Source organism: Nannobrachium achirus, assembly GCF_963921795.1.
Source record: "Nannobrachium achirus genome assembly, chromosome: 16".
Classification (NCBI taxonomy): domain Eukaryota; kingdom Metazoa; phylum Chordata; class Actinopteri; order Myctophiformes; family Myctophidae; genus Nannobrachium; species Nannobrachium achirus.
Genome location: NC_137823.1, coordinates 47,033,481 through 47,046,302, shown reverse-complemented (window position 1 = coordinate 47,046,302; position 12,822 = coordinate 47,033,481). Strand labels below are relative to the sequence as shown.

The 12,822-nt window shown below is 40.6% G+C and overlaps 1 protein-coding gene across 1 annotated transcript in view; it reads right to left on the bottom strand.

Annotated features, from left to right (window-relative positions):
* Positions 1-11,461, bottom strand: part of LOC308301246 (rho-associated protein kinase 2-like) — a 48,569-nt gene extending 37,108 nt beyond the window's left edge. Inside the window, exons 1-3 of the mRNA XM_080745160.1 lie at positions 10,763-11,461; positions 959-1,040; positions 210-310 (exon numbers count right to left, since the gene is read on the bottom strand). Of these exons, the coding sequence (XP_080601286.1) occupies positions 210-310; positions 959-1,040; positions 10,763-10,858 (279 nt within the window). The 5' untranslated portion in view covers positions 10,859-11,461. The remainder of the gene's footprint in view (positions 1-209; positions 311-958; positions 1,041-10,762) is intronic.
* Between the last annotated feature and the right edge of the window lie 1,361 nt (positions 11,462-12,822).

The window sequence follows — 12,822 nt, the reverse complement described above, 5'->3', positions numbered from 1 at the left end:
CTTTTCCTGATTGGATAAAACCGGTGTGGTGACCCAATTTATGTTCTGATTAGACAGGGAGATGCTGCTTACTGAGAAAACACTCTATATGGTCATACAACGTTAATATAAATTAGGTTTACTAGCGCTGTTATTTGGTAGCAAGCCTCACTGCTACCACATGGGAGTGGGGCAGTGCAACCCTCTTAACCAGGGGGAAATCATCTCACCAGTTGCACTTCGCCATACGCTCCTCTCCCAATCAACTTCACTTTGTCAAAGTCTTCCAGTTTCACCTGAAGTTCTCGTAGTCGCCCCACTGCCTTCTCATCTGTGTGGCAGGAACATAAAAAAGAAAACAGAGGTCATGAAGGTCACCATGGCAACGCAAAGGTCATCCTTTGTACCATTTTGGAGGGGGATCAGTTATTTAAAACTAGGTCATAGAAGACACCGACAATTGTTTGAGCCAAATGTGCACTGCAACGAAACTACCCTAACGTTTACATTTTTAGAATTTGAAGTCAGGACTAAGGTCTGGTAAAGTTATCTTCTTAGATGCCTACTATTTTGCGGAATTGACAGATCTACAGTACCAGCCATTTCAAAACGTCATTGGCAATTACGTCTTTAGTGTTGACTTCAAACCTTGTGCATGCTTTTAAAATGACAATACGGTATTTATTGGCTTGGGCCTTTCACAACAGCCAGAACTGACTGAAAACAAAAAGGAAGGATTATCAGCATACGCATACCTTTTGGCAATATATTCACTCTGAAAAGACACTGTTTATTTATTTCATTTGCATTGAGTAGAGATAACAAAAGTTAGATTTAGATGTATCTGATATCTACCAGGCCATTAGATAACAATGCATCTAGGCTTTAAGCTTTTTCTACAAAAAAAAAAGAATCTTGAGGCAGGGAGTATGTTGTTTGTGTTAAGTGTTAATGTGATCACTTTGGCTAGTTTACTTACATCGGTTAAGGAAGGAATCTATGTTTTTGTTTTTCCGCAGGGTAGGGTAGTCCAAATCAAGGGCCAAAGCGTTCATGGAGTCCTGAAAGGAAGACAAATTAGTAATGAAATACACTTTCCCTGAACTTCCAGGATTTCCTCAAGAGCATATAGGCCTGGAAGACCACTTGAGCTGCCTCCCCATCTGGCCTCAATATTAAGCTACTACTGTAGAAAATCAAGTACAGAACCCCAAATCCATGGACAGGTTTTCAAATCAATGATTTTACCGCAGCATCTACATAGAGCCTGATGGAATATTTCATTACTCTTTCATCAGGCTGACATTAAAGGTTTTACCACTGGTCCCATATCAGGTCTCTGTGGCTTTGCAGCCACCACCGCAGAGACAAACATATTTTCTTTGGAAACCCTCTGACTATTAACTAAAACAGAGTAGTTCACCCCCAAAATGACTTTTTTTCTATTGCATGGAGACTTGAGTTCAATAATATTTTTTTGTATTTGTGGCATTCCTAAGACAAAAATGTGATTATAGTAAATCTACTCCCATTGATTCCAGTTGGGGACCCAAATGAATGGCAGTGGATGGGGAAACCGTCAGGGTACTTTTTTTTTTTTTTTGTCATAGGAATAGAGTAATCAATAAAAGAAAGTTTGTGGGTTAACTACTCCTTTAAAAGGTTTTGTGGTGCTTATGCCCTCCACAATGCCACATTACAGGGTGCTGTGAAATGTAACATATTGGTACTGAGTATTCAGGAAGTGACACGGGGACAATGAGGGTGGTATGTAAAAACACGGTAGAACATTCAACATCATCCCTCAAGAACCAAATCACACGGTGACATGACACAGACTTTGCCCAGACTGTACTCTTGCCTATTTATATTATGGTCTAGCATATCTATCAGGGGCAGGGGCGGTCGTACAGTGAAGAGAGGTCCTCTGGCAGTCAATAGGTCACTGGTTCACACCCCGACCCGCCCATGTCTACGTGTTGAAGTGTCCCTGAGAAAGACACTTGGATGAAGCTGAAACAGAATTTCCCCTGTGGGTTAATAAAGGTGCTCTACCCCGTCACACACAGTAAATTACTTAGTCTCCTGTAAGTCTGTGTGGGCTCACTTGGCTGAGCAGTGGGCACCATGAAGGTGTAGGACACTTACAAAAACAAACAAACACACACACACTCCATCGTCTCCCTGAACACAAACAGAAAGGTGGTGGCGATATCAAGACTAAAACGCTGAGGCCTTAGTAATGTCATCGGTGCTTAAAGCAGAGGTGTGGAGTTTCACATACAATCAAAATGTCACCCCAGTCCTAATGCGTGAGGCTGCTGTGGGCAAGCCCAGCTCACCCCACCCCACCAGTTCCACAAATGTGTAGGCCAAGCGAAGTCAATCAGGTTATAAGCAGGCCTGTCTATCTGTTTGTCTGGGGTCATGTGAGTGGGTGGACTCACCAGGCATGTGGAACAATTTTGAACCTTTATATAAATAGAGTGTGCCAGCAGTGGAGAGAACTCCCCTGGTGCTGCCAAAGGGCAAATAGACCTGGAGCTCAGAGGCTATTATGGGACAAACAGCTTATCTGACTGGGTTCAAACTTTTAGTGGGCATTCTACAAGCACTGGGGTCCTCTTACACATGGTGTGCGTGTGTGTGCGTGTGTGTCTGTGTGTCTGTGTCTGTGTCTCTGTGTGTGTGTGTGTGTGTGTGTGTGTGTGTGTGTGTGTGTGTGTGTGTGTGTGTGTGTGTGTGTGTGTGTGTGTGTGTGTGTGTGTGTGTGTGTGTGTGTGTGTGTGCACGTGCGTGCGTGCGTGTGTGATGTTAGTCCAAAAACCATGCAGAGACCAACTTTTAAATTTGATTTATGTTAAGGCTAAACCTTTAAGTTGTGTTAAATATTTTAACATCACACATGCTTTTTTATTGTTATGCCGACATTTACCCCAAGGCAAATATCCACTCGTCCGAGACAGTTTGCCCTCCTGGCCCCCAAGTTGTGGAATAAACTTCCTGTCGCACTTAGAACAACGGACTCACTCGCTAGCTTTCGCCGTGGACTGAAGACTCACCTTTTCAGACTCCACCTAAACCCTTAGCACTACTAGAAAAATCAATGACCATACATGAAGCTAGTTAGCATTTGTTTTTAGGTTTTTTAGAAACCTTTTTTCCTTACGGATTATATTGTTTTTTCTAGATAGATATTCATTTGCATTTGTTATATTGCTGTTGATGTACTGACAAATTATCTTGTTTATTATTGTGATGTTTGTATCTGCTTATTGTAAGTCACTTTAGATTAAAAGCGTCTGCTAAATGCCTAAACTGACATTTATCTGCTTGACCAGTAAAACATTGGTTGATTCACTCTCATCTGATACACTTGACGCCATGGCCATCAACTACTTTATCAGATAGGCCAGTGGTTCTCAAAGTGGATTCCAGGGACCATGTGGGTTCCTTTAGGAGGGTCTAAATTGACCAATACAAGTCTGTAACTCTAGAACCAAATGAACCTGTTAAGGTCCATTTGGTTCCATATGTACACTGTCAAGAGTTAAGGGGAGACCTTGAAATTTGAAAGTTTGAGAAACACTGAGATAGACTGACGCCTGTGCATAATGGGGCTGTTAAGTATGACATCATTTTGTAGGCAGAGGAGAATTTCTGCCCCCAGTTTCCGTGAATCTTTTTACTATTTTTACTATTTACACATTTTTCTTCTCTTTGTTGTTGAAAGGAAAGTGTTATAATTATACTTTAGTCTTTATTTTTGTCTCGGATCTGTTGAAATAGCGAGGGACAGAAAATACTCTGGGGGCAGAGTTCTCCTCTGCCTACAAAATGATGTCACGGCTTAAAAACCCCATAATGACCGAAGATGCATTTGTTGTACTGTTTTCCGACAGTCTCCTCCCCCCCCCCCCCCCCCCCCTATCTTCTGGTCACGTCATGTCTGTCCAGTATTCTGTGTGTGTAATAAGCTGTAGAATTTGGCGTGTGATATGGCCTGGTGTCATCCTGTTCCGAGTGCCTGCGACTCAACTAAGCCATCATTCATCACACTTCGTTAGAAGGAGACTGTCAAGACCACACACATATTCATTGTTCAGCCTGGCGGAGACAATGATCAATCATCATCATTGTCATCCAGAGCACAATGAAGCATGGTGACAAGGCTACAATAGGATATGACTGATTCTTGTGTGTTTTATAAATGAAACCCATCAAAACTGAAACGGTGCGCTGTATTTAATCCCACTTTTTGTCAGCGTCAAATTGAAACATCTGCTATGCTGTTCCAACCCCCTCAGCTACCGAGATTCACTTTGATACCGTCATATTGGAACTGAATAGAGATATCTGCAGTAGCTAAGGTTTAATTAATTCCAGTGACACCAATGAGTACACTAGAGGATCCCTAAGAGCGAACCAATAGGTGGAATTATTTGTTCATCCTTGCAACGTTTATGAAAATACATTATAGATAGAATTCCTTACATTACCAAAAGTACTAGCTCTGGGATTTATGTCTTGTAACCGTTAGGCAACAGTATGTGTGTCCATTGTATTTTTTTTAATAACTAGTATTAGCTTTTAGTTATTAACCTTAGGGACAGCAAATATTTAGCCTACTCTGCCAAGAAATTATCTGCTGACTGAGGATCGCGAGAATTTGTTAAATCATTGAAGTAAATTTAATAAATAACTATTAAAGACTGCATACAGGATACACTTTAAAATGTTGGGGTTGCCTCAAAAAGTATTCTAAAACGGCAATGGGTTCTTTAATATATGATTATTGTTATTATCATCAACAAAAATGATTTAGTAATTTAGCAATAATGTTTGTAATTATTCTTTATGTTTTCCTTGCCTGTGGTCCGCCAGCCTGGCCGGTCCTCCCAGCAGCCAATTTTAATATAGGATAAGCAAGCTAATTAATGAGAATAAAAATAAACAAATACATTTTTCATAGATCGTGACACAAACTGAACGTTTTTTGTTTGTTTAACCACTTAAGCCCTATTGAAAACTTTCCAAAATCTACAAGCTTTTTAATTTTAATGAAAAAAACTAAAAGTTCAAAAAACTTTGAAGCTTTGAAACTTTGGTTTTATCTTCATTTAACCAGGCAGCTCAGGATGCATCGCGTGGATCTACTAGTATTTGCTATAATGCCCAGGGATGCCAGGTTTAAAGTGGTAAAAGAATCAACTATCTGGACTCATCTGCTGTATACACTAAGTAAGTGTCGAGTTAACACAAGAATCTAAAAACAAAGAATAGAATTGGCGACTATCAAAAACAAGTTTATAAACTCCAAGTATTGTGTCCTCATTGTCATTACATAAAGAAATCACTGCTGTTTTGTGGAAGGTTTATTGTTATATGCCCAGGTGTGTATGAATGACATACACACCTGGGAGAGCGCACGTGTGTCAACTCTCAGCTTGTGCTGAACCCCACACGCAAACCCGGGCTCACTCCTCGTTTGTGCATGAAACAGTTTACACAGATGTGATTTCTTCTTTTTTTTGTAAATATTACAGCAAGAAAGCGGTGTTTTGGATTTTTTTTTCTTTTTTTAAGATTTGTTTTTAATCTTTTTATGCCTTCATTTGATAGGATAGTAGACTGACAGGAAATGGGGAGAGAGATGGGGAATGACAAGTGGCAAAGGTCATCCGGATCGGGAATCGAACCGGCGACGCCAGCAGGCATCATAGCCTAGTATGTGGTATGCGCCTTGACCACTAGGCCAGCGGGTGCCCCAGTGTTTTGGAATTATTGAGCATATAACTGGATAAAAGATACTTGGTATTACACTGTGCGAGTTGTTTGGAGTGGTAACACTTGCTATGCACCCCATGTCTATAATGCATTATAAGCATACTTATAATGCATTATAATCTGCTTATAACACTGTCACTGTGTAGTTATAGTTAAGAACTAAATATGTCATGATCATTGTTATAAAGCAGTATGAGTATTTATGAGTTCTTAACTATAATTATACAGTGATTGTTATAAGCAGATTATAATCGTTATAAGTATGCTTATCCACCTGTTGAGTTTACTGGAGATTATTTGGACCTGTTTTGACCACACGTTAACAGCAGACATACAAGCTCACGTCGCATCGCAGATGCAACCGTTGTGAGCTTGTAAATCACACTCGGCTGCGGCGCCGGAAGCTCGGTGCAGCGTCTGCGCAATGCACAATGGGGCGTTGGAAAGTCGTGGATAACCCATTATAGGCACGGGATGCATAGCAACTGTTCCGAGACAACTCTCAACAGTGTAATGATCCCAAGCATCCTTTATCCAGTCGGCTCAGTAATTCTATATTTGAGGGCCGGGTGCCGATGGCCTAGTGGTTGGCCTGCATGCCGCATGTAGGCTCTGGTGCTGCCTGGCAGCGAGTCATGGGTTCGATTCCCGAGCTCGACAGCCTTTGCCGCGTGTCGCTCCCTGTCTCTCTCTCTCTCCCCGTTTCCTGTCACTCTTCACTGTGCTGTCCAGTGGAGGCAGAGGAGCCCAGCTTTAAAACGAAAAAAGCCACATGCAACAAGCGAGGAACGCGCCTGGGCATGTGCGTGGGGTCCAACACGAGCCGTGCTCACACGCACACACTCGCCCAGGTGTGTACGTTATTTGTGCACACCTGGACATCTAACAATAAACCTTCAGCGAAAAAACAGTTTTTGAAGAAATTAGGACAAACTCACACTTGGTGACACTTGATAACTCTGTGAGTGTTGTTTTAGTTTTTTCTGGACCCTAATTTCTTCCCAGTTCTCTTCTTCTTAAAATCTATTCTCTTTGTTTTTAGATTTTTCATTCAGCGTAGAGGAATCTGATAATTCTACAAATTCAAGCCTTCACAGGATGTGGGTGAAGTACATTATTTAAGGAAACATTTTGGAGATGTGTCTTGTACATCTATCATATCCATAAAAACAAATCATAAACGAACATGTTTTTATAGGGCCAAACAACAAAGAACAAAACAAAAGCCCATCTCTGTTAATACAACAAAAAGTGTGAACAAACAGGAAATAGTACTGTGAGGTCACTACGGCTTATCTCCAGAGTCAATTCCAGGATGTGACTTCAACATCCTGTGGGTTAGTTCCCTGCATTAGGCAGCATTATTGTTAGGGCCAGGGGTGTCACAGGGGGGGAAAAGTGGGACTGAGTTACCAGGGCCCAAGGTGGAGGGGCCTTAATTATTTTATACTTTAACTATTGAAAAATAGCAGATATACAAGATCACAGCATGAAAATGTGTGCAAATCATTGAATATATGTATTTTTAAGCGAACATTTGTAACTCAAATTTTGCTTCTGGCGGGTCCCTGGGGGTAAATCTCACTCTTTCGAACGACCATCATTTCGACAACGGAGCGTCGGAAATATTTTGAGATGGGGGTCCGTGGCCAAATACCTATCATTTTGGGGGTCCTTCACATGAAAAGGTTTGAGCAACACTGACATAGAAACATACTGTAGGTGTTTAAAAAAAACTTTAGAAGGATTTGAAGACTTTTCAAGAAAGAAATGTTCAAGATTTTTCAAAAATAGCAGATCTATAAGCTTGCAGCGCGGCACTGTGAGCTGTGAGCTATTTTTCAATAGTTAATAGTTACAAATAATGCGTAATAATGCGTTCCCAGTCTAAATGGGTTGAACACCCTCCCCCTATGAAGAACATTCATGGGGGACCCGCAGTGAATCCTTGTATCCGGGGCCCAGAATTTGGTGCGACACCCCTGGTTAGGGCCATTATAGTACTGTTTGGACCCACAGCTAATATCCCACCACTAATAACTGTGTTAATTTAACTCTGGGAGAGTACAAAGTGTGTAAAAAGAGAAAATGTACATTTTATACACTCGATACACGATTTAAAGGAACACTGAAGACTTGTTTGCAGGTTGTTGAATCTTAGGTAAAAGACTGGACATCTTATCGTGAGTTGCTGTTTGCCATTGGGACATTGAGCAGGGTAGAGATGGACATTTTTCAAAAGATTGAGTCAGGGTTGATTGACTTTGCAGTGAGACAGGAATATTAGGTCCATTATTAGGAATATATATTATCTCTGTGAAACAAACACACAGTTTCGTTATTACATTTCTATGGGTCTTGCTTTAGTTGCGATGCAGAACCACCCAGAATAAACAATTTGCTGCCAGGTACAATGAAGAGTCACAGTGTCTTGTAGCGGGCCAGTCATGAAATGTCACAATCTAGCATGTCATCTTAACAACCTTATGTTTTCATCAACACTGTGGACTTGTGATTGCTCTTCATCTCATTCAGTGGTGTAAAGTCTGTAAGCTAACTACTGTAGGCCTACTTAAAGGGATATTACACTTTCAAAAAGCTTTTTGTCATTGTATGGTCTAATCAGGCTTGTATGAACACCCTGAACAGTTTTTAGTTTTCTTCATTCAGTATTTAGATATTTGATGTAAAAGTTATCTGGCCCTCCAGGCCCAGGGCCTCTCCCCACACACACTCATTGTAACTTCAAACTCCATTTTAACCATGATAGATTCATTAAAAATACCCATTATTTTTTCTGGTGACTCAAACTACCCTCCTAATACGTGAGCAGGCCGTGTTTTTTCCATAACGTTTTTCATGTATTTTTAATAATTCTTTGTGAAAATGGAAAAAATTAAATACAATAAAAATATATAAAAAATACATGAAAAACGTTATGGAAAAAACACGGCCTGCTCACGTACTAGGAGGGTATTATGAGTCACCAGAAAAAATAATGGGTATTTTTAATGAATCTATCATGGTTAAAATGGAGTTTGAAGTTACAATGAGTGTGTGTGGGGAGAGGCATGGGCGTGTCGGGCCTGGTAACTTTTACATCAAATATCTAAATACTGAATGAAGAAAATTAAAAACTGTTCAGGGTGTTCATACAAGCCTGATTAGACCATACAATGACAAAAAGTGTTTTTGAAAGTGGAATATCCCTTTAAGTACAGTTTTGAGGTACTTTTACTTTACTGGAGTATTTCCAATTTTCAATACTTTTACTTCTACTCCACTGCATCTCAGAGGCAAATATTGTACTTTTACTCCACTATAATTATTTGAAACTTACTAGTTATTTTGCAGATATAAATTGTAATATTATAAAACATATTAACGACTTTGGTCCTATTTTATACCTAGGCTATTTGAAAATAGACCATCAAGCTCACAACTTGTGAGCTTGTAGATCTGCTACTTACGAACAATTTGTACTTTTACTTTTGGTACTTTAAGTATATTTTGATACCAATACTTTCACTCAAGTACAGATTGCAATGGTGCAATCTGCTGATGATCTACTCAACTTTGCTGAGGACAGACAGTGATAAAGTATAGTTCTGTAATCATCGACGGTGGGGACATTTAGTCTAGACTCTAGACATTTTACTTTGTTTTCTTAAAAGGTAGGCTAGTAAAAAAGCACTGTAGCTGTTGCATGAGAAAGTGGTTGGCCATAATCACGGGAGATGAAATGTTATGCACAGTATGAGGAAACTCTTTGTGGCAGGTTACAAAACGTGTCGAATTAGGCCAATGTCTGACAGCAGAGGCGTGTTAAAGAGTGTGCCTAAAGAGGTGTGTAACAAAGTGACTGCATATTAGTCCTTAGAAATGTGCCATGTTTGTCATCCGAGACAGTGGCCCAGTTCTAATTAACTCTGACAGGTCCATGTGGTTACATTGGTAGGTAGCCTACACTTTCAGAGATTATCATCACTAAGGATTCTGTGTGCCTACATGTCTGGGGCATTCTTTGGACAGGTCAGGGAGAGGTTACACCTATCAGGTGGTCACAAGGGGTTTGGCACAGAAGCCAGACAGGTAGGTAGCCTATTAGTCGGAATATTGGAATATTGGAATAGAAGAGAGAGAGAGAGAGACAAAGACAAAGACTTATTTTCTCTGGCATGTATAGGCTCCATATGGAGCCAACCACCATTAAGGAGCATTATCTTTTCAGGGTGTCAGTAAATTGGTCCTGACAGATTCATTCATCGTGTATCTACACTGTACAGTAGGCATATATCTTCCTTTATCAAACCGCTAATATAAATACTTACTGTTATCAGTCACTAAATAATGGTGATGCTGGCAAGTGACACAGTAAACTTACCAGCAGTGGTGTAAAGTAACTAAGTACGTTTACTGAAGTACAATTTTGAGGTATTTGTGTTTTAAGTATTTCCAATTTCCAATAGCCTACTTTTACTTATACTCCACTACAATTCAGAGGCAAATATTGTACTTTTACTCCACTGTAGTTATTTGAGAACTTTAGTTACTAGTCACTTTAGATATTCTGATTATTATTACAAAATATAGGCCTACATTAATTACTTCAGCCCTAATAGGCCTATATCTTTCAGCCATTTAAAATAGCAGATCTACATTCTCACAATGTGTGAGCTTGTAGATCTGCAATTTAAAAAAAAATCTATAGCCTACATTTGAAAACTTGAAATGGGACATTCTGCATAAGTGCTTGTACTTTTGTAGCCCTGAATACAGGACGGTATATGTATTCAGGGCTAGTACTTTTGGTACTTTAAGTACATTTTGATGCCAATACAGTAATACTTTTATACTTTTACTAAATTGCAGTATTGCATTTGCTACTTTTACTCAAGTAAGAAATGTGAGTAGGCAGAGTAGCCTACTTTTCCCACCACTAAACAACAATGGTGCTGCTGGCAAGTGACACTCACACAACCCATTGTAAACTTACCAGCAGGCTTTCCATGTTGAGCGCCGATTGTTGATCCCTCATCATAGATTCCAGCTTTTTCAAGCGGCCGTCGTGTCTCCGCTCGGCTCCAGACATGATGGCAGTTTATTGAATCCAGTTCCACTTAATGAAAAAGTTTAAAGTTGAAGAACACCTGTAGCTCCTCTGTGTACTGTGTGTCGTCCGCCACGACTTGCTACGCGACTGCTGCTTGTTGGAATACCATGTCAGCTGCTCCCAAGTAAACTATAGGCTATTATACTGCACAGTCACGGCTTGTTGTGACAAGATAAGGTTAATTATTCAACCGCCGTCAAGTCTTAAAGGACTTTTCTGCATGCGTGCGTTATAAGATCAGAATGGAAGTAGCCGACGCTCCACTTTTCAGGTGCGCGTTTCTCGCCTCAAGGTGAGCTTTCCCAAAATCTACGCCCGGAGCGCAAGCAACGTGGTGAACCTGTACACTGTTTAACAGCGGCCAAAAGGAAAAACCTGTTTTCTGCCCTGATCGTCACGCTCTTCGCCGGGTGTATTCAGTTTATACCCGAGGTTAGTTTAGGATCCCGACACGAGTTAATAACTGTTATATATTCCTCGGGCTCTTGCCTGTCCTGCTAGGCTATTAGCCTGGCTACTACCCTTCTGTTCTGAAACAAGCCCACACATTGCTACCCACAAGCCCTCGGTGGTAAAGCAGGAATTCCAGACCTCTTATCTCATTGATCTCTTTTACCGTCCGCCCCGATTGAGCTCCACCACCAACTTCCAGTATTTTAGGAACGCTGATATACGCTGACGTGCCCGGGGACTAAAAATAGACCATTACATTGTACGAGATGTCCTCCCTTATCTATCATTCACTGTAACCTTTAATTAATTAGAGCGCGCATTAATAATTGAACGTTTCAAGAAATTGATCTATGTCTGTCTATGGCTACCTACTGGTCTGCAGTAGTAGGCCTATGTGCAGTAGCAAAGTTGGCTGGGTCAAAATGTCATTTTAAAAATGATATAGAGGTCATATGGCCAGATTTGCCACTGTATCAATGAATAGGTAGCCTATATTACCTATAATATAGCAGTCGCTGTAGTAGCTGTATATAGATGTATAACATAAATATAACAAACACATTAGGGCAGAACTTGTTGCTTGTACAATAACTTTTATTTACTTTACAAATTGGTTTCCATCAAACCTGGTTACTTACTTATAGTCTTCAAATACAAACCATCTTTGAACAATCTATTCACACAGTAGGCTAAATGTAGAACAGGGACACCAACCAGGTGTGGGTTTTTTAGGCAACAATAGCAATATACTTTCTGACACAAATAGTTTGTCAAAACATTTGGGTTAAAGAGACATAATGGTCAGCAATGGCAATGATAATAATGTGCAACAAAGTGATAATGGCAGTCTCAATTTTGGCCTCCCGGGGTTAGAAACAGAGGACCATCTGTGATGTCACAGCTATTTGCATCGGGTGATATCATCACTGAGTCAGATGAGCTGTTGACATAGTCCCCTCCTCTGGGCCATCTGTAGATATAACGGTGACATAATGGCATGGCCTACACCAGGGGTCTTCAACGTTTTCAGGCCAAGGACCCCTTAGTTGAGAGAGAGATGAAGCGGGGACCCCCACAACCTTTTCATAGATTCCATATAGTTTCATCTTTTGATGGCACAATCATCAGTGTATTTTGGATTCTTGAACCGTCAATACTTAATAAACTTGACCTTTCACTCTGTACTTAGTCTGCGCTTTTCCCCCTCTATACCAAAGCTCTTTGCCTAAAATAGCCGATCTACAAGTTCACAACGCCTCGCGCTGCGAGGCGTTGTGAGCTTGTAGATCTGCTATTTTTGGCAAAAGTTCTGCAAATATGGACGCTAGGGTTCAAGTGGTTAATATAAAAAAGAAGGAGAAAAAAAAGATTCTATCACACAAAGATTTGGAGGACCCTCTGTTGTATCTCTGAGGACCCCCTAGGGGTCCCGGACCCCCTGTTGAAGACCCCTGGCCTACAGTATATGGACTGGAATGAGTGGGGATACA